We start from the raw sequence: 20,915 nt of genomic DNA on the forward strand, positions 1-20,915 counted from the left end.
AATCTATTTCTTTTTCTTACCTCAAACTGAACAAGGGCAAGAAGAACACACTTCTTGCAACTGGAAGTTCCCAAGCCACTGGGGGATTAAGTACCTAGAGGTTTGTAGCCTGAGTATTGATAACATTTCCTTATAAACTCAGTAGAATGAAAAAAGCCCAAACATAATCCAGCAGTAGTGATGCAGCCTTACTGTACACGACAGGATCTATTTTGCAGGAACCTCAACACCATGTAGGCAATGTTCATGCTTTGCTTGAGTGAATGTCTTCAGGGATTAAAAGGCCCTTTCCTACTCTCTTGCAAATCTCTGCATGTGAAAGGTGTACTGCAGATGAGGTAGGCAAGGAAAGGTAAGAAAAAAGTGGTTGCTTTTTTTTTTTTTTTTTTTCATCTCAGTTCATCATCTCAAGTGACCCCCAACCCTTAATAATACAAGTCTGACAAACATATGCAGACAGGCCTCCCACAGGTTTGGCCAGCAAAGTCCTATATATGTGTCTCAATTTGTTTAGAAGAAGGGGAAAATGGAAAGTAAAGGAGATCCTGGATCAAGCCTGTAGGCAGTTGTGTTAGCTGCTCTTACCGGGAATGTATCAAATTCAGCGCCTTCAGAGCATGTGTGAGCCAGAGATCAGTCAGCGCTTCCAGTTCTGCTCTTAACTGCAGCCAGGTTTCCCTCTTAGGAGCTCCTATTAAACCTGTAAGCAGGGAAACATCTTTGCAGCAGCACAGAAAGGGAGCTGAGTGCTTTTGTATGTAAGTATGCCAAAGGGCCCCTCACTGTGTTCTGAATCCCGCCCCTTCCAGTGCCCTTCTCCTGTCACTGGTGCAGGTTGCTTTCCTTTGCCTCAAGGTACACAAGCCCTGACTGCAACACACTGCTGTGCAACTGGAGATCAGCTTCCTTCCTCTCTAAAGGAATGGTATCGGTCACCTGCACTCTGCAGGCCCATGATAAAACATCCTTCTTGGAGTTAGCACAAAGCTCATACGGAAATGGGCAAGAGGACAAAAGAGTTCTGCGCAGGGGTTGGTGGCTTGAGCTAAGAGAAGCCTGAAGCCAAGAAGGTCCTTTTTCTTCCTGAAAAGCTGTGCACCATTTCCAGTACATGCGGGTAGGGCATTTCTCCAAAAATGAAACAGGTCTGTGGTGATATTCTTAGATTTACTTCTTTCTCTTTCTACTCAGAGACCTGCCACTGAAGTTCTAAAATAGAAGCAAAGCAATCTCTTGGAAGAATTGCCTGGAACGAGCTGAGACAAAAAATCTGAGGGCATCATGGTATCTTCCGATATTGTTTTAGGGGAGATAGTAGGCATTCAAGAATGCCTTCAGATGAAACTCAGCCATACGTTCTTCTGTGGAAGAAAGCAGTCTACTGAGTTTTGAACTGTTTGCTTGCTTACTAGGCATTTTGGAAGATTTGAAAAGGTTGTTCTCTGCCAAACAAATGACCAAATACAGTTCCATATTCAGATTTGAGTCCTCCATTTACTAAACCAAGTATTTCAGCACAGCTCTTGCAAATCCCGTACAGAATGACTGCTGAAAGACTTGTTCAGCTCAGTATTGTTATCATTATGCTCTCTACTCCTCCTCTGCAGCATATTCCTAGCAGGGTCAGAAGGGTTTGAGAGGGTGAAAAGGCACACTTACTGCCTGGCAGCAGATACTTACCCCCAACATTGTTTTTGTAGGTGTTGTACATCTCTTTCACCCGGCGGTAGCGAAATGCTAATTTCCTCATCCAGTCAACTCCCCCATGAACGCCTGAGCCCAGACATAGATTTGCACTGGCAGCTGAGCTGTGAAAGCCATCTGCAGAGAAGTTATACGTGCTAGAAGGAAGAAGGGAAGAGGAGAGGCCGTTATAATTACAGTCTATGCAGCACCAGCAGTGAGTGGAAACAATTGGAAAGAAGTATGGAGACGAGTAGCAGCACAGATGTACACGGGACAAGCTGTACAACAGTGGAATTCATCATTGCTGTCTGCTATCACTCAAGCCCCAGAAATGTGTGTGCCACCCTGCCTAATGCTACACTGCAATGTGTAATACTTGTGTCTGCAACTAGGATACCCAAAAGATCTAAAAGGGCATTTGTGGCCTGTTATTTTTATTTTACTTGAATGATTTATTTCCAGGCTAAAGAATCAAGCAGGCTGCCAGACCCATGATCCCATTCAGACATTAACATCTGAAAACAGGGCTACTTGCACAGATTGAAAAAAAAATAAACAATTCTTACTGTAAACACAGCATAGGTTCAGTGCTTCCTGCCAGTCCTGAGGTTCACTAGACTACAAAACATCTGACTGTCCTCAGGTCACTGAAAATCCTCAGCTGCCTCTTATCCAGGCACCTAAGGTAACTGCAGAAATATTAAAATCTTAAGGGAACAAAATTCTGACGCTACCTTGCTGACTGCTTGGCTATATTGCTCTGAAAACATTAATCAAGGAATAAAAATATTAAGAAATTACCTAACTCTTAAATGCCTGCAACATATAATGCTTTTTAAACAAATTAAAAAACAATACTTCAAAGCAACTCCTGAATAATTACGAGAATGGATGGGGACCAGTGACAGTTCCACAACCACTCTAAATATCTTGGAATGCAGTAATCCTCTGATCTGTGACAAGGCACTTGTTCCTGTCTTGAGTCTTCCTTGACGTGCCTTTCTTTGAATCGGTGTAAGCATTTCTTCAGCACTGAGGTGAATCAGGTGGATCAATTCCCTGAGAAAAGGACTGGGGGGACATGCAAAGAGGCAGTACTGGCTCTTGTTATTTTAAAATGTTTGCATTCAGCCTTGTATGAGTTCTGCATACCCTATTTTTGCACCAATGGCAAATTACTCTGCAAGCAACGTTAAGGTAAATAGAAATAGTTTTTATGGATATGATTAACAGGTGATAATAATATTTGGTACAGTTCTGGTACGTGTTTATAACTGACGACGATCTGACCTAGCAAGGTCCACAGTCTTTACTAGAAAGCCCATTCATTCCGGTTGGGCAGTGGGAAACCTTTCAAACTGGTTTTGAAATGATTTGGGAACACCTGTGCCAGCTGGCTGGCTAAATCATATCAGAAACAGGTGCAGTTAGACTGAAGTTCAATCTGATTTTAAACATTCCCTAGAATGACTTGAAACTCAGCAAGGTCAGGGCTTTACAGTAGGTACAGGCATATAAGCGTGTGAACAAGAACTCTGTGCTCTTCCTGTGTTTAACAATTACAGACAGCGTGCAGCCAGGGAGCAGAGAAGATACATAACCAAGAAAGATTTCTCTATATCACTGTCCAACCTCCTGCTATTTTCAAACAGCTGAGGACTACCTGACCTGCAGCTTCCAGCCTGGAGATCCCATACCTTAGATCTTGTCCATTATCATCTGATGATACATCATCTATGTGGATCTGGTCACAGTCCTGAGGAGTAGATGAAAAAAAAGAAATAATCAGTAAATAAATGTTTTGGGAAAAAAATAAAATGTTTCATAGGATGAAAAATTACTTTAAGGATAACGCTAAGATAAAATCTTCCATGTTGCCAATACTGTCTAGCATAGCGTAGTCAGTTAATTGCTACAAGTGCTACACAGCACTTGTGTAAAAACTTATTGTGTGTGTGGTGTACGAGGCCAGCTCTTATCTAAAGACATAGCAGCTCTTGCGTAGTATAGCAAGTGAACTCCTTCTTAAGCAGACAGAAGGGACAGAGGATGCTGGTGCTTTAGGCAGGAAGACTGTATTCCGTAAACTCCGTGTACATGATAAGTGCAGATTTGTCAGCCTCTCCCCTCGTGAAAATATTGCTTTGGACAGGAGGCGTATGCTCACTTAATTACAGGGAGAGAAGATCTGTCTGTCAGAAATTTCCAGATACGTCTGTCCTGCTGGTGTTTTTCCAGTGCACACTGAGAGAGTTCAGCTTCCTTTGGTGCACAGGGAAGCTGTGCTGAAGCACTGAAGAAGGCACTCTTTCATAGCTCCATGCCACAAACACACTAAAGGAACGATGTGTCAAGAGGGAGGAAATCGATGCCCGGGAAATACAACCAGAATATATACTTGGAGCTCAGCCTGCATGAAATATGTATTCTGTATCTTCCAAAATTCTTCACTGTTTGAATTGTGCCTTAAAAACTTGTTATTTCTGTGATTTCTGTCCTAGTGTTAGCATCATCATTAGAGAGAAATCAGTAAGCTCCCTCCTGCCACCTTAATCTACTTTCTCTGTAATCCTTGTTGGTAAGGACAAAACAGAAAACCTTCAAGCTGGCAAACACTATGCTTTGTTCTGGTTGACTCAACCAGAAAAATCAAAAGCATGGTTGATAAAAGGAATCTTCTTCAGAGTCAGAAAAATTGCAGGTAGAGTTATCCTTTCCAATGTCAGTATTTTGTAATATTTGTGTGCAAAGCACACAGTATGTACTGTAATATCTTCCCACACAATTATGGGCTTTATGAATTATTTTAAACTAGCCCTTTCAAAAAGGACAAAATCCCCCAAACAAGTAACCAGTGTTGATTTCAGTGGTGAAATGTCATGGATGGCTCTTGTCCATAATAACGACAGCATTTACTCTAGGTAATTCTCCAAAACCCATCCACTTTTATCTTGTTCTGGTCTCTTTAGTTCCCTTCATCAGTGTATTGCTGAGGTGTGTGTTTTGTGTAAGCGGAGCCAAGCAGCTGAATAGCAGATTTCTGCTGGCACCTCTCTCTCCTTCATCCACTGTCAGTTTTTAACCTCCCCCTCCCTTTAGCTGTTGTGAGCCATGCTGGGATAATATTGATGCAGTCCACTCTGGTTCACTTGTGTGATACAGGGCATTAAGTCAGGGGAAAGGTATGTGTGGAGGGATCTGTTTTTCTCATTTGTGAATGAATTGTTCTGTACACTGAAGTGTGACAATAGTAGCTATCACATTTCTGACTTCATAAAATACCATGACACTTGGTGAGACGCTACCTCATAGTCCACTGGCTGAGCCTATCAAGTTACTGGGTAAAACATGGGGAAGCTGGTTAAAGCAAGAATGTGGACCATGTTTTACTACTCGGTTACAAGACTAATTTTTCATTCTTGCAGAATTTCCTTGAAATCTTAGTGAGTGGGGAACCAGGGCAGGATATCTGGGCTGCTGAAAAGAAGGTCCAGGTTGTCTAAATGAAGTCTGCAATGGAAACTGGAAATCCCAGTTTCCACATCTGCTGGCTTTTAAAAATAATATTCTAGGATCTCAGAGGTACGTGATCTGTGGCATGTGCAGCCTGTAACTGAGCCAAATGTGTGATTCCTCAGCCACTCCTCCTAGCTTCTGGAATTGAACTGTTTTTTCTGCTGTGACATCTCTAGGCCGGCCTGTGATACATGACCTGTCTCCAGGTGGGATTGAAACCTTGAACGTGGGCTAACACAGCTCTAACATTGTACTGCAGGCTCAGAGAAAGCCTCTGCTGCCTCCTTGTGAAACACAAGCTGTTCCCAAGGATGCACGGAGAAACTCAGTTACCACTTATGAATGTTCTCAAGGTATGTCTCTCAACACGGACGTTGTCCATCTGTGTATCAGAAGTGTGTTAGATAATCCTTAAAAAACAGCTAGTGGATTCGTCTAGTGGATCTGTTAAGCTTGCATCCCTTTTTAAGATTGAGGGTGAGAGTTAACAGTTCCCAGAACATGAAACCTCCAGGGACGGCTCTGAAAGGCAGTAATCTGTAAACATGCTAACCCCCTCACTTGTTAGTTCCTCATCCCTTTGTTGGTCCACCTTGTTTTTCACACCTGTTTTTTTCAGAGAGCTAGGCAATAATATCTCCAGAGGGACTGAGAGTGAAATGCACTATTTTTTAGCCAGTATTGCACTCTGAACAAAAGGAGTCTAGGGGGAAAAGATATAATGCTGAATGTCCATATTTTAGCTTCTCTCTGATCTGTAATCTTGGGCAGTTCCTATTCTCCATGATTTCTCAGAAGTGAACAAAGAGTGAGAGTACTTCCTTCCACATGAGTATTTGCCCATCCATTCTGCAGTGTGATCAGAGCCCTTTGTAGGCAACACTTTGCATGGCCTGTTTGTAGACCATAGGCATCTGTATGTCTGCACTGTTCCAACTGCAAGCAGAGGTGATGTGGCCAAAAAGCACCTAAGTGCGATGTGAGTAGGTGAATTAGTGCAGGAAAAACCCACATTTACAATTTGAAAATGTGGCTCAGCAAACGCAGGTTCTTGCTTGTCTGCATTGTGCTGCTAACAGTCTCCAGCATGGGACAATGCTTGTGTCATAGCGTGCCTTAAGCACCCTTGTCAAAGTTTGCTGCCCTGATTCTCTGTTTCAAAGCAGCCACACCAACAAACTGGGCTTCAACAAGTATCAACCTTACCCCACCAACCTGAAACAGCTTGAAAGAAGTCCAGCTTCTAAATTCTGCTATTTGAGAGTTAACTCATAAACAATCTTTCTAGAAGAAGACCTGAAGTGTTCAGTAAGAGTCTAGACCTAGGGCTTCTGCATTCACCCACCTGCCCTGAGGATGGATGGTCAGCCTCCTATTCAGCTGGCCTGAGGCCTGGAGTGAATCCTATAAGAAACTGGTGCCTCTGCTAGAGTGCAGCAACAAGACAGGGTGAGTTTAGCAGTTCATTTGAATGGATCTGCTGGTTCATCAAGATTCTTGTTCTCTGGCATAGCAGGCAAAATGCTTCTAGGCAAAGCATCCAGTTGCCTGAATCCTCTCCAGGACAACCCCGAGAGCACATAAACTCCTGACAGACAACAGAGTGCCAGGTAGTAGGATGGCACTGAGTGTGGATCACGTTCATGGTAAGGGTGACAACAGGGCAGAGGGGCAGACTAAAAGTGGTCTGATTTCTTGCACCCGTTTGGTACAGTTTTAAAGAAGTAAGCTCTGAAAAAGCCTTCTATTTACTCTTCTGTCATCTGCTGAGTTGACGGTCTGCATCAGTGGGAATAACTCATCCTCTTGATTTTGTTTGTTTTCAAGGCAAGAACAGCAAAGCAAAGGGCAGCTTAGTATTTTGGACAAGACGATGGCGTGGTACTATAGAAGAAATCTGCTCCCTCCAGGCTTGCTGGGCCCTCCCAGAATGCCTGAAGTAGGCTATGCATTTATGTCAGAGAAATGTTTTGCTGTGGTTAACATTTCCTGACGAAGTAATCTTGTTTTATGCTTGAACAGTGTAACTATCCTACCGCTTTATCAGCCACAGCTTCTTGCACCTTGACTCAACCCAGAATACAGCCAGAAACAGTCTCAGCCCGCTGTGGCTGTAGCTTGTTTTGTACTGCACAGCTCAGTGTTATACCACATGATGGTGCTGATGTACACGGTAAGCCCTGTGGTTCTAGACCTGAATCAGCTTCTCTGCGTGTTCCTCCTCTTTTTCATCGTCTTTTTTTTTTTAAAGTATCATTCACTATGTCTTTTTCAAACCCAATACTTGTTAATGCACAGTCGTTAAATATCACTTTGTGAATACTCAAACTTGACTTTAGCTTACCATCCAACACTGAAAGAATTGGATGGCTAATGAACAGGGAGGGATGTCTGTTGCAAATTCTTCCAAACTTAAATGGCTTAATTTACTGGAAAGTATCATATGTAAAGAACATTCACTTCTCTTGAATTCTTCCTCATCTTCCATGTTCATTACTGAAAACATTCAGTTAAAACCAAAACACCTTGGTCTGGTTTTGAAAAAATCTTTGGTTTGTTTCATGCATGCTGAAGAAAAAGCTGTCTCACAATGCTCTGTTCTCTCTTTGCTTGTTTCTGCTCTGGCTAACTGGAATCCTACTTGTTTCTGAAATTTCTGAAGTTTTTCATGGCTTTGAGCCATCCAAGTCCAGCTGCCAACTTTGTGTTTCTCAATTTTTTTTTTAATAAAAGAAGGTAAGATGATAAGATAGCCCAAAAAAATCAGCAAGATTTTTTTCTCTTAACGTAGCAAACAAATAGCACTAGGAAAATAAATGTTTTTACTTAGCATCTTTGTAGCCCAAGCTACTTAGAGGCAATCTTTCTAATATTTTGCTGAACAGGTATGTCTTGCAGCATCTATCTCTCTTCCTACATTGGAGATGAAGCCCAGATATTTTGTAGAAGGCTGACTTCTACTTGGAGAAGCCATGCTAAACTTCAGCTTTTTACCAGACTAGCTCTTACTCAGTTATGTGGTCCTGCTGGAATGACAGAGTCCCATCTCTGAGTGATTTTTGTTTAGCTTTGGCTTCCTTAATATCTAGGAATTACAAATGAAAAAAAAAGGACTTCTTTTAAGTTAAAAACTTAGCTCTACTGTAATGGTTGAAGAACTTAAGAGGCCATGGAAGACAAATCTGACCTAAGGAGGCTGCTAGAAGCTGTTACTGACTGATGAAAGTGCAGAATTTAACTGAGGCTGGACAATTTGCTAGCTTGTTCCATGTTTTAGAGTGGTAAGATGTTAAGCAAGGGGAAAACTTGTCAAAAAGTTTTGCCAAGAGAGCAGATCTCTAGATGGACAGAGGGTTTCCATGTGGCTTTCTGCAAGATAAAGAGCTTTGTGACACCGTACGTTGAGATCTCATGGGTGAAAAATACTGGCTTTGAATGGAACAGGCTTCCCAGGGCAGTGGTCAAGCAACAAGCTGCCAGGGTTGACAAAGCATTTGGACAATGCTCTCAGAAACAAGGATTGATTTTCAAGGGGCCTGTGTGGATCTGGAAGTTGGACCCTTTGATCCTTGCGAAATCCATCCAACTTCGGATATTCTATGATTCTATTAAATATTATTGCTGCCTAAGCAGAACCTTTGACTTCCAAACAGCATTTCTCTATTCTTTTATCCTTGGAGACAGACTTCACTTTCCACTTCCTGCACCCTAAGTACACTAAGTACAGAAAAAGTTCTCCCATTTTATCCACTGCAGGAAAAAAAATGAATAAAATCTTCCTTTTTGAAGTAGAGACCACAGGAGCCTGCCAAGGGGTGCCAGATCTTTCTCCTCAGACTCCAAGGTACCTACAGCTCAAACCCACCCTACACACTTTGTAGATGACTCATTCAGACCATTTCTACTGATTCCAAATGCAAACAGCTTTTCATCAGCACTGTACAGCTGCTTCTCAGCTAGTGACAGAATTTTGCTTGCATGACTTTGGTTGGATTTTACTGTACATTCAAAAGGATTTTCACTTTCTATAAGACTTTATATTTCTATAAGACATACTTAGTCAGATTTAACCATACTGCAGACAGGGAAGAGTTTTCCCTTTCAGTCTTTCATGTAGAAACTCATCTCATATAATTTCATCCTGCAGTATTCCTGTGCTTGAGCAGACCTCCTGCTCCATCTGTGTGTGCAGAACAGAGAACACGTTTAAAACCTCTGCATTGGATTGCAGCTAATTGCTAACTGCTCCATAGGATGTATGCTAATTTAGCTTAATAAAATTATTAGATAGCAAATTTCTAGAGAAGCAGCAGTAACGTCCTCTTTATTAGATTTAGTAAAACTGCCAAAAGCCATCATTGTTAGTATGTATTTAGAAAAAAAATCCTTAACAGAATGAAGATGTCAAAGGGACATAGTATAGTATGCTTTCAATATAACCATCTAAGGACCATTTCTTAGGGGTCAATATTGAAAGTTTCTTGGCCAGAAAAGCAAGTTTGTAGACCAGATGCAAATGATTAGAAAGAGAGATGCTAAATAAAATAAGCAGCTACATACCTCCAGGTCATTAAAGAACAGATGTGTATCTGCAAGGTTGAAGATCATTTCTTCCATCATAAGACCTATCCGCACAGACGTTGTCGTGTCCTGTTGGAGGAGAATCACGTTTTTTTTTCCATTTACATCTATTTCTTTTCTGGGAGGTGGGAGATCTCAGACAAACACGAGATCTATACATTCCTGTTTCTGAAGATATGTTCATTACAATAATTTCATTTCCCAACTGTATCTTAGCATGATTTTCCTGTCCTTTCTTTTGCTCTCCTATGTAATCAGATTCTATTCTTTTAAGGATGTATATGATTAATCTCACACTTTTCAGCCTGCACATGCAGGTGAGTTTAACAAGGACATTTAAACACTCAAGGCTGTTTAAGAACTGTTTCAGTAGGTTAGACCAAGAATTGGTTTCCAATAGCATCAGTGCTGAGTGGCAAGGGAATAGTTATGAGCAACAGAGCCTGCAAAGGGTGCCCCTTCCTTGACTCTGTCCCTCAAGCCATCCATAAGAGGCCAGCATTTTTCTTAACACATGAACACAGACTTCTAACATCAAGCAGCACCATGGTGAGCAGAATCTGAAACCAAAACTCAGGAGTTCAAACCTTAAGTCTTTTTCTCTAAAAGGTGCAATCAGACCAAGCCAACCAGACTGACTCCGTTTGGCCAGTAAAGCTCTCGGTCCCGTCCCCTCTTGGATGGGGACAGCAGCCATGGGGCTCCTACAGCTCTTGACTTACTGCTTCAAAGATGCTCAGTGGGCACTGGATACAGCCCTGGAGATTTGTCACTCTGAAATACAATCATGTGATCTGCTGTACCCAGCCTGCTGCACTACAATATTGCATGAGTCTCAGTCACTTTTCCACGTCTCTCCCCTGAACAACTGACCTTCTTCCTGAACTGATAGCAAAAGCATAGAAAAGTTCTGAGGCAAACTATATTTCTAGCAGAACATTTTCTTATTCATTAAACACTTCAAAAATTCAAGCAATAATGGTCTATGGCTAAGCACTCAGCTAAAAAGTATTGTGTCTGTTTAAACAACAGACAACTTGAAAAAACAGCATTCCCACAACAGGCTTTTATTTGTAATTCATCTTCATTAGGACAGGGATCTCTCATCTTTATGTTTATGTGGGTGGTTTTCTCCCATTGATGTTACAAGCCATGCTAAAACGGGGCAGATTTATATGTAGTCTTTGCTCTAATTTTCTGCAGATTTCTGTGGAGTAGTGCTATTGTAGGACAGGGTAGTAATTAATTAGTTGAGGAGCTCTAGAGGCAGCAGAGTGTTTGGAGGATGAGGACATTTCAATCAACCTTTGCGGCAGATGCTGTTGACATGGATGGTGTATTACATGCTAACCTAATTATTACGCATTCCTGGTGTAGTTCTCTTTAATTAGAGCAGAGTGGCTGTGGTTTGAGCCATGCGTATGACTCACAAGCACTGTGCCCATCTAAAGAAAAGCCCAGTCACTCATGTTTAAACATGTTTCTTGCTGCCTTTGAAAGAAGGGCACTCTCACCTCTGGGCAAAAAGGAAACTGCAACAGCCTTACCTTGAACATGCCTAATTTTAAGCCCTCTCCGGCTCCTCTGACGAGGCACAGGGACAAGGCACAATTAGGGCATCTAACCCTATGTGGGTCCACGTGAACAGCACTGAATCAAATTTTACTACCCAGATGCAGTTACACAGGGGAACTGTTCTGAAGAAAATATGCTGCTAAAAAGAAATGATTTTGTAAAATAGTTTTTAATGAAGCAATTTATTTTTATACATTTCAGGGATCATTAGCCTTTAAACCTTTTTAAGGAAGTCCCATTTGTTGGTATCTGTCATTTATTCTTTATGTTTTGTCTTTAGATTTGTTGCTATTAATCACTATCAGAGAATAGGAAACATTTCCACAGTGTATGAAGTTACTTTCTCTTAAACTAAACAATATGGAAATTTAAGTGTAGATGAGAGGGGAAATATATATATATCTATATCTTTCTCTTGAGATAAAGAATATAATGGAATGAAAATAAAACAGAAAAATGTACTTTACCACCCAGAGGGGAAGTCGTTTGGGGAAATTATTTGGCATCAGTGCTCTCACAGTATGGATATTTCCTCTATAACAAGGCATACTTCCAAGTCTCAGGCTGATAAAGTTAAAAGGCAAATCAGCACTCCAGTAAGACATAGGTGTCTAGAGGCACCAGGCTAGGGTTCCACTAGCAGTTATTCACTTGCATTACTGTTGCATCTAGAAGCAGTAGTTCCAGCTCTGAACCCCACTGTGCTTGAGTTTGTACCCACAAAGAGGAAAGGCACAGTCCCTTCCTTCAGCTTGCCATTTAAATGTGAATAAACAGGAGAATCAGATTGATGAGCAAGCACAAAAATGACAAAAATGTATCAATTAATGTGTTGTCAAAATTCTCTGTATGCTGCATGAAGATTTGAAAAGAGAATTACGATTATTTCTTTTCTGAAGATGTTAATGAAGAACTCTTCCTGAGCGCAGAAACCCTGCAAGACTAACAAACGTTGCTGTACTGCAGGGGATGCCCTTCCAGACTGCTAATGCCAGTATTAGAGCAGTGTGAGGTTAGCAGAGCAATGTAAAATTGCTGCATCCTTATCGATGGCCCCTGCTAACAAGTCCTGCCATAGGAAAAGTGCACCCTGGAGCCCTGGGAACAAACTTCCTCAGTAACAGATGTAGCCAATGCTTTCTGAGGCATGAGAAGCCCAAGGACAAAAGAACTGCAGACAGCTTGAAATCAAATTTCCTCCAGGAACCACTTTTTACAGTGAAAACAGATTCATTTAAAAACTCAGCCCTGAGTACTTGGTCAGTAACATTAGAAGAGCAAAGTTCTGCCCTTTGCTCATGTACGAGTCCTGCTTTCACAAACAAGGACAATGAGAGGCCAGGACAGAAAACAGTCAAAAGACTCCTTTTGCAAATAAAACCTCCAGTAGCACAGTATTTCTGTGCGTGTCACCTCTGCAGTGCATGCTGCTGGAACTTCCTTCAGCACTGAAAATAAACAGCCCTACAGATTACATTTGGTGCTTCCCTCTGGTCCTCAGACATGACAAACCAGGCACTCTAGCAGAGCTCAGCTCCTGGCTTGACAACACACAGCCTTAATAGACTTCTTCCCACCAGCTGGCTGAAATAAGCATCACAGCAGCAGTATTCATTTCAAAGTATTTGTTCCCAAAGACCTTGGGATTTCTCTCCTCAACACACACTTTTAATGAACAAGGATAGCAGTTTCACAGTTGCCCATTTCTGTTCATCTTGAAGGAGATGAAGGGTAAAAAGCCCCTGACATCTTTTCATAAGTATCAAAATGTACAAAGAAGGTGACATGCTTTTTTTTTTTAACCTTTTTGATCAAGTATGGTTGCCGTAAAGAACATCCTTGGACGTGTCTCCCTGTTTTGTCTGTCACAGATGTGACAGAGACTGGGGTGCTATTGTCTACCACTGACAACACTGTGAACAAGATAACTTCTACTGAAAGTGAGGCACAGCTGAAACCCAGCCCTGTATCTGCTTGCCTAGGAGAAGTTTTTCTGCCCTTTCAACAGCTAGCCTTGCTAGAGGAAAACATGGAAAACAGACTGTGATACACTCCACAGGGGAAGGCAAAAATGTCCATTCATGTTTTCACAGAATTGTTGGGATTGGAAGGGACCTCTGGAGATCATCTGAACAATCTCTCAACTGTTTTCTTTCAATAGCATGAGCTGGTAATTTTTTTCTGAATATCATTTTTAACTTGGCTAGTTGCATGCACTGTTCCTCTCTGAACTACTTCAGAGATCTGCATTCCATGTTAAAATTGCAGTTTTATTTCACATATGTCCTACATACTAATCTCATCCTAAAGTTCATTTCAGTTTCTGCTTTAATTTTCTCTCCTCATTTTGAGTAACAATATGACACAGAAGGTGGCTGAAGGGAGCCTGATGAGCAGCCTTCAGTCTGTCCTTGCCTAAAGATGACTTCCACAAAGACTGGAGATGAGCATGGAACAAGCAGAGGATTGAAGTTGGAAGAAAGGACTGCTCATGCCATGTGAAACTCAGATTACCCTGTACTGCAGCAAAACAAAGGGAACACAGGATGTCTAGACCCATTCAAATTAGCTTTAATCTATCTAATGAGAGTACAAATAGCTGTGAACATTTTGCAGCATGCACTGTGTAGAGCCCTGGACACTTCTTACTCAAGGGCTAAACACAGAAGCCTGTGTTACTATATTTTCAATACTACAGTAGCATTACCTACAAAAAGCCCATTAGCTACACTTCAAACTGCACTGTCAGCATCCTCCCATATGGCTTGGTTTCAAGGCCTTCTTACCACTGCTCCTGAAACACTTAGCTGGATTTTTCATAAACTACTTATACTTGCCCTAAAGTACGCATTAAAAAGACATGTATTTGTTAACACCTGCAGCTAGTACTAATCCATTGGCTGTATGTCCACAGCCAGCTCTCCCCTCTTGTAGAGCGTAATTTTGAGAGGAAGCGAGACGCAGAATTATCTCTGGCAATCTCTCAACTGCAAGTCGCTCTCACCCCCAATCCTGGCTCCAAATCAGCCATTTTCAAGCCTCTGCCTTACAGGTACCCTGTTCAGACACTGTTCAGACTTGCAGGCCATTAGCAAAGGGGCAAAGCTCGTTCCTATGAGACAGATAACAAATCAGCTTGTTGTCTGAGTCTGCTCCTATTTAGCAACGTGCCAATTAAGCCGACACTCAAAATGCGAGGACAAAGTCATCCTGAACGCAGAACTTGAATTCAGGCCTCCCTTTCCCCACCCTAAAAAAAAAAACAAAAAAACAAAAAACCACCAACAAAACAAAGCCTTTCTATTTAAAACCAATCAGTCTCTTTAAATCCCTGCCAAATACCTGTTTATGCCATGAGCAAATAATTACTTTTCTACAAGGAAGAAAGTATTAATTAAGAGTATTCATCAGACTCCTATTCTGTAGGGTTTATCTGCCACAGGTGTCAGCCAGAGGTGAGAGACGGATTAGTATACAATCAAGGGCTTTTCTAAGCTAAATCTCATCCTTGTGGTTAGCTGTTAATAATGAAGTTGTCACCAAAAGAAAGAATTTAATAGTTTTAATTGAATTTAATTACTTGGAAACTCCCGAAAAAATGGACCAGCATGGTTGTATAAAAATAATAACAATAAAAAAAAGCAAAGGAACAAGTGCCTGGGCCACATGTTTCAACAAAGAGAGCCTGCAAGAATAATCATTCTCTGGCTGTAACATTTTATACCTTGATCAGAATTTGAGACGTGAACCAGGCTTTCCCATAAAACAGGAATATTAACCTTGTGCATCAGTTCTAGTTTAAGTCTATGGCTCTTTGAGGATAGGAACACATTTAGCTCTTTTACTAAACTTAACTAGCTTAGTCTTGTTTGTCTTTTATTTAATAAAAGCAGATTACTGCTGGACTCTGCTTTTCAGAGTTTTTCAAGTGAAAGAGCGTGCATTTGTGAGAACAGTTGTTTTAAGTACTCAAGTACTTCTGGAAGGGACAACACTTCAAACTTTTTGACAGAGGATGGTTCTTACCACCCAGTTTTCTAATTTTCAAGCTCTAAACTTTTTGGCCCCCAAAATGAAGACATATCCTATGACCTAAACTTTACCGTACCAAGGTTTATCAGACAATCTACTGAATTTACAGGAATAGTCTCTAGTCATCACAGTGCAATCTTGTGACAGATCCATGCTAGACAGAAAGCAAAAGTCAACTGGACTCCTTTCTTCAGGTACTTTTGCATATTCACCACTGCTGTTATTTGGGGGACACTTTCAAGGTATTGCTTACTATTTACTACAGGATTGTGCTTCTGCTGGCATATATCTGTTCTGAAATGGAGAGGTACTATTCCTTGGAAACTACTACAATAAGCAAATGTGAATGTCAGGAATTAAATCCTCACATTCAAGAAGCACAAGGAGGTTGAAAAGGTTCTCTAAATGAACTATGCTTAGGGACAAGCAGTAATAACTACTCTAATTTATCCAGCATCTGAACCAATGAGTTCTGAAACTGAGTCCAGCCCTGTGGGAATGCAGTACTTAAATACATTTTAAAAGCTGGGTCGTAATGCTTGAAAACAAACGGAAGCTATTTTTATTTACTAATTGTACTGTTTGGGATGGAGTTAACTAGCAACTGTTAGGGAAGGGGAGTGAGAATGTTGGTGTATGGTACTTAGCTGTCTATCAGTGTTAAAGCACAGCAGTTACAGGGAACATTCACAAACAGAAGTCCACAAGTAATTTCTTTTTATCTGGTAGGGCATGAATGCCAAAAAAAAGGGTGGAATTTACACCATACACATCTTCACTGCCTTGCTCTACTCACAGGAAAATCACTGTATTTCTATGTGAGCTCTTGATAGCTCTATGAAAAATACAAAACTCCTCAAAAGCGTGGTGCAAACATATGGTGGTGTGTAATCCTCACATGCAACTTCCTAATCCAAATTATGTCCCTTTGTGGGTTTTTTTTTGTTTTTTGTTTTTTGTTTTTTTAATATTCTTCACCTTTAAAATCAAAAGCCTGATTCAGTGATACTAGAAAGCAAGTTCCCTTTACTTGCACTTGCTTGACAATTTAACCCATAGATTTTATGTCAGAAATAATCCTTTAATACTTCCAAATGCTGCACATGCATTTTGCTTAGGAAGCCCTCGGTTCATCTAAGCTCTAGTACAAGAGGTTACATCCACATGAGCTCAGAGCATCTCTCATGCCCAGCATCTAAGCTGTCCTAGGTCTGGTTTTGCCATTTCTGCTGCTGCTTGAGCCAGTACAGATGATAAACACAGATGTTTGCTCCTGAAATACACATTTGAAACAATCAAATGGCTGGAATTATTTACTCCCTTCTCTCCAATAATGAAATAATAATTGATATAGCAGCATGTCTAAAGTATCAGACCTTTTTATTACCTGCAGTGATTGAACGCTTTTTTAATTTAACTTAAAAAGGCATTAAATACAAGGTTTAGCCTCCAGTGGGTAAAAAAATCTCCAACTTCCTCAGAAAATCCTTTCCAAATTGTATTCATCTTGACTTAATCCATGATCTACTGGGTGAATTAGGCTCTGTTTGTTTTGAAAATCTATTTTATGGAGTTCCAAGGACTGTGTTTTCCTTAGGAAGGGTTTGTTCTGCCTTTCTGACCAGGATGCCTGCTAGCAGCCCTCCATACAGGCCTCTGCAGGTTTTTAACATCCCTAGGTGCCCCACACACATGACTAACAAAATGTAAATAAACACAGCTGAGCCAGTAAGAAATTGGAAGGTTTTCTCATTAAAGAAATAAAATAAACAGATGTCCTTAAGCACTTTGGCTCATGTTTGTCAAAGGAATGGAAAACTCTCAGATGTTTGAACAGCAATAGTGATATAAGGCCACATCTCAAGTGAGAGAAGAAGAAAAAAAGCAACACCGTGGCACTTTGAATTAACTAATAGTTCTCAAGGGAGGGTGCTTTTGATTTGAACCTTAGCAACTTCTACAAATAGTTTTTAACGGCCGAGCAATAAAATGTAGTTTTATTCCTTCTCAGTTTGTAAAGTAGTAAAGGACAGATTTGGCCATTAGAAGCATGAATCACCATCAGATTTGATTAAATCCCTATGGTATTTCAATCAGGTTCTGCCTTTATGGTCCTGTGAGAGAACAATGCAGGGAAAAGTACAAGCTACTTGAAGCAATCAGTGAAAGTGGGTGAAAAAGGAACAAATAAATAAATCAACTCTGTTTTTTAAAGCGCCTCAACAAGAGCCAAGCAATAACTTCTCAATGATATTATTTTTTTCTTTACATTGGTAATGATAATTCTCTTAAACGAAAACTTTTTGTAAGAACAAGTAACTGCCTATGAAACTTTTGAAGGTTAAGGTTTCTTAGATCTACATCACATCTGTTCCTAAGCTTTCTTAAATCTACATTATCTCATGTTGAGAATGAGGCAGTCCAGTTCAGAGCACTGCAGATACGATGTTCATTTGAAATGGAAGAGCACTGTTCTTAGGTCCTGTGCTCAACTGGGCCAAGCAGCAACTTTTGTTACTCTATCCAGGTCTTGAGGCCCAACTGCTGCTGGAGGACTCCTTCTCAGTCCTTAGCATACTCGTGCCACTGCAAATCCCTCGTCAGACAGGCAGAGCCTGTGTTTGTATGGCTGGAAACATCTACGTGTGCCCTGTCTCTACCACACTGAAACACCTCTACCACACTTTTCCACCTGGCTGCTTAGAACTTGGAAAAATCTATGGTTGCCACTTCTGCAGTGCAAATTAATGCTTAGACAAATGGCCTTTACATCAATCAAGTGTACAGCAACTCCAAGGCAAACAGCAGCTACTCTAGGCAAAGCAACCACACAGCTAGTCTCACAGGGAAACGGTATATTACAGCCAGTCCAAACACCTTCGCTTAACTAAAATCTTGAACATGACTTTGCATTATTCTAAGCTAAAATTGGGACATAACGTGCTCTATTATTTTTTGTAGCATGTTTTTCTTAATATGAGCCAATTCAATAATGAATAATCTCAAAAACTGTTATGCATCTTACAGGGAATTTTATAAATCTTAACTCCCGAGTGCTAGCAGACATAGTCAAAATCCTGGTAAAGATCCAGCAATTCAGCTATTTAGTCCTTCATATTTGTTCCATTTAATTCCAGGATTTCAGGGTAACTATTGCATGAAAGGATGAATTTTAACTGTAGACTTGACTTCAACTGCATTTTGATACTAAAATCCTGGTGTCGTAATTTATCAAGGAGTGTGCCAGCTCAGAACAAAAAAGGCGCATCCTGGGATCAGTACAAAATACTGAAACTACTAGCCTCACACATACCCCTCAGCTAGGAAACATGAAGCACCTCGTGCCTCTTTTCTTCTTCATACAAGTCCTGTGAAAAGCAAGAGAATTAATCTGCAATATCCTATTTAGATTTCTTTGAAAGTGATGCAAACATTTTTTAATGCTTTGTCAACACTGATTATAGAACTACCTTGTAAAGATCTTAATTAAGGAGAAGGGAATAGACTCACTTACTTGGCACAGGTGTGCTTGCAGTATCTTTCTATTGTGTCTGAATTAATTGTACCAGAAGAGTCCTTCTGTACTGTGTCTAGCTGCCCCAAACAAGAGATCAAAGCCCTTTGACATTTACCCAACTCATGTGATCCATTTTTTCCCACTGTATTTCATTAGTGATATGTCAGGCAGATCTTTGCAGACACATTAAAGACTGCAGCCACCTTCCTGCTGAGTGGGAACTCTATACATGTCTGGGGACTGAAAGGGCTGGGTAGATGGCACATTAAGGCATAATGATGGTTTATGTCTGTTGTGGTCTCCAGGCACTTGGTAAATATTCAGCACCCATACAATGATCAGAAGCCGGCAGAACAGGTTTCTAAACCTTCCTGAACATAATATCCAGGGTTAATTGGCTATGGAAGTTTTTTTGCCCCTTTTCTTTCTCAGATGGCCTCCTGCTAAGAAAGGGGTGGAGAGATTTCCTCAGGTCTGACAGCCTGGCTGCCCCAACCAATTAGACAGTGACTCCATGTGTTTGTGCAGGTATGCACCGTGGGCAAGAAGGCAAAGGGAGATGTGAATTTGTAGGCCACTCTGACTACCACAATAAAGGCTACAGTGCAGTGCCCATATGGGAAAGACATTGAGACCAAACGTCTGATGACTTATCCATAGGATGGAGCAAAAGGTTTTGACAGAGGGCACTAAGAGGAGCAAAACAGGCTGGGCCATTCATTCATGCTTCAACCTTGAGAAATTTTTTTTGTGCCTTAACCTCTGTTTATGCAGTTTGCAAAGTATTTTCTAAACACCCGAGACCAACTGTTCATGCTCTGAAGGGCCTTTATCTATGGCATGGACCACAGAGATTTCACTAGCTGAGTTTTATACCAGACATTAAGAGAATTTTCACATGAAATCAAGTCAGAAAACTTGCAGTGGAGCATGAATAATTCTTTTATGAAATCTTCCCCTCACTTCCTTTTTATTCTTTCTTTTTTCTCAGAATCTTTTTTTTTTTTTTTTTGACAGCTCCCTACTGTCGCCACCAAGGAAGGAAAAACATGCAGAAGCATCCTGATTTTGTAGCTAAACAACACAGGAATTTAGTCCCAGATCTCTGCATCTAGGTTGATATTCTTCCTTCCATTTCTGTCCTCTCCCTGGAAAAATCACCCCGGAGTGAGGCGTTATTTTTCAACTTTAAAACACTGTACTCCAGTTTTTGGAATGGCTGCACAGCAGTTACACCACACAACCAACAGGATCATACTAAGACAGTGTTGGTCCGGGAATGGCGAATATCATAGAAGCCAGCACATTTTCTTGAGGAAGGCCATCAGGTGTGAGATTAAATTCAAAGCATGTGCATGTCTAACCACAGGCATGTGAATCTTTGATGGTCAATTATAGGTAAACATGGCAATTTTAGGCACTGATAATTTATTTTGAGATTAACATTTCCTACACTATTCATGCACAAGCTACTGAAACACAAGTAACTCCTGGCTCAGAGCTTCACTTCTAGTTCACAGTTCACCTCACTAACATTTCTGAATTGTGATGCTATTTAATGATAATGAGCCTGTCTGAGCATGCTCTATTTCCCACCTGGTTTAAGGTCTGTTCCAAAGCCCACTGAAGTCTCTATTTGTCTCTGGATCAAAACCATTAGCCCACAATACTTTTATAACAGAACCATTATCTTATAGAAAAGCTCTGTGGAATCTAATATTGATGAAACAAATGAAGAACTATGAAAAAATCCTACTGTAGGCTCTCAAAGAGCTTGTTGTAGCTTAATAGAAGAGGTGATTCACTCCTTAAAAAAAAGAAAAAAAGAGAAGAAAAAAAGAAAAATCTGTTTGTACCTTTCTTTACATTTGTATAAAGGCAACAGCCAACACAGGTTTGTTGTTTTGTGGCCATAGAGGCCTTTCTGAACAGAAGATCGCAATTTTCCATTTCTTGTGCTTTTCTCTCCCAATTCTGTGTTGTAGGCTGCTGCCCACAAGTGCCCTGA

At 40.8% G+C, this 20,915-nt stretch overlaps 1 protein-coding gene across 5 annotated transcripts in view; it reads right to left on the reverse strand.

Annotated features, from left to right (window-relative positions):
• Positions 1 to 20,915, reverse strand: part of EYA2 (EYA transcriptional coactivator and phosphatase 2) — a 90,091-nt gene that overhangs the window by 4,185 nt on the left and 64,991 nt on the right. For all 5 annotated transcript variants that reach the window (XM_042832472.1, XM_042832473.1, XM_042832475.1 and 2 more), the window contains exons 10-13: positions 9,763 to 9,852; positions 3,384 to 3,442; positions 1,681 to 1,841; positions 586 to 700 (exon numbers count right to left, since the gene is read on the reverse strand). In XM_042832472.1, coding sequence (XP_042688406.1) covers positions 586 to 700; positions 1,681 to 1,841; positions 3,384 to 3,442; positions 9,763 to 9,852 — 425 coding nt within the window. The remainder of the gene's footprint in view (positions 1 to 585; positions 701 to 1,680; positions 1,842 to 3,383; positions 3,443 to 9,762; positions 9,853 to 20,915) is intronic.

Source organism: Centrocercus urophasianus, unplaced genomic scaffold (genome assembly GCF_019232065.1).
Source record: "Centrocercus urophasianus isolate 14NV4802_14NV808 unplaced genomic scaffold, USGS_Curo_1.0 seq_38, whole genome shotgun sequence".
Classification (NCBI taxonomy): Eukaryota; Metazoa; Chordata; class Aves; order Galliformes; family Phasianidae; genus Centrocercus; species Centrocercus urophasianus.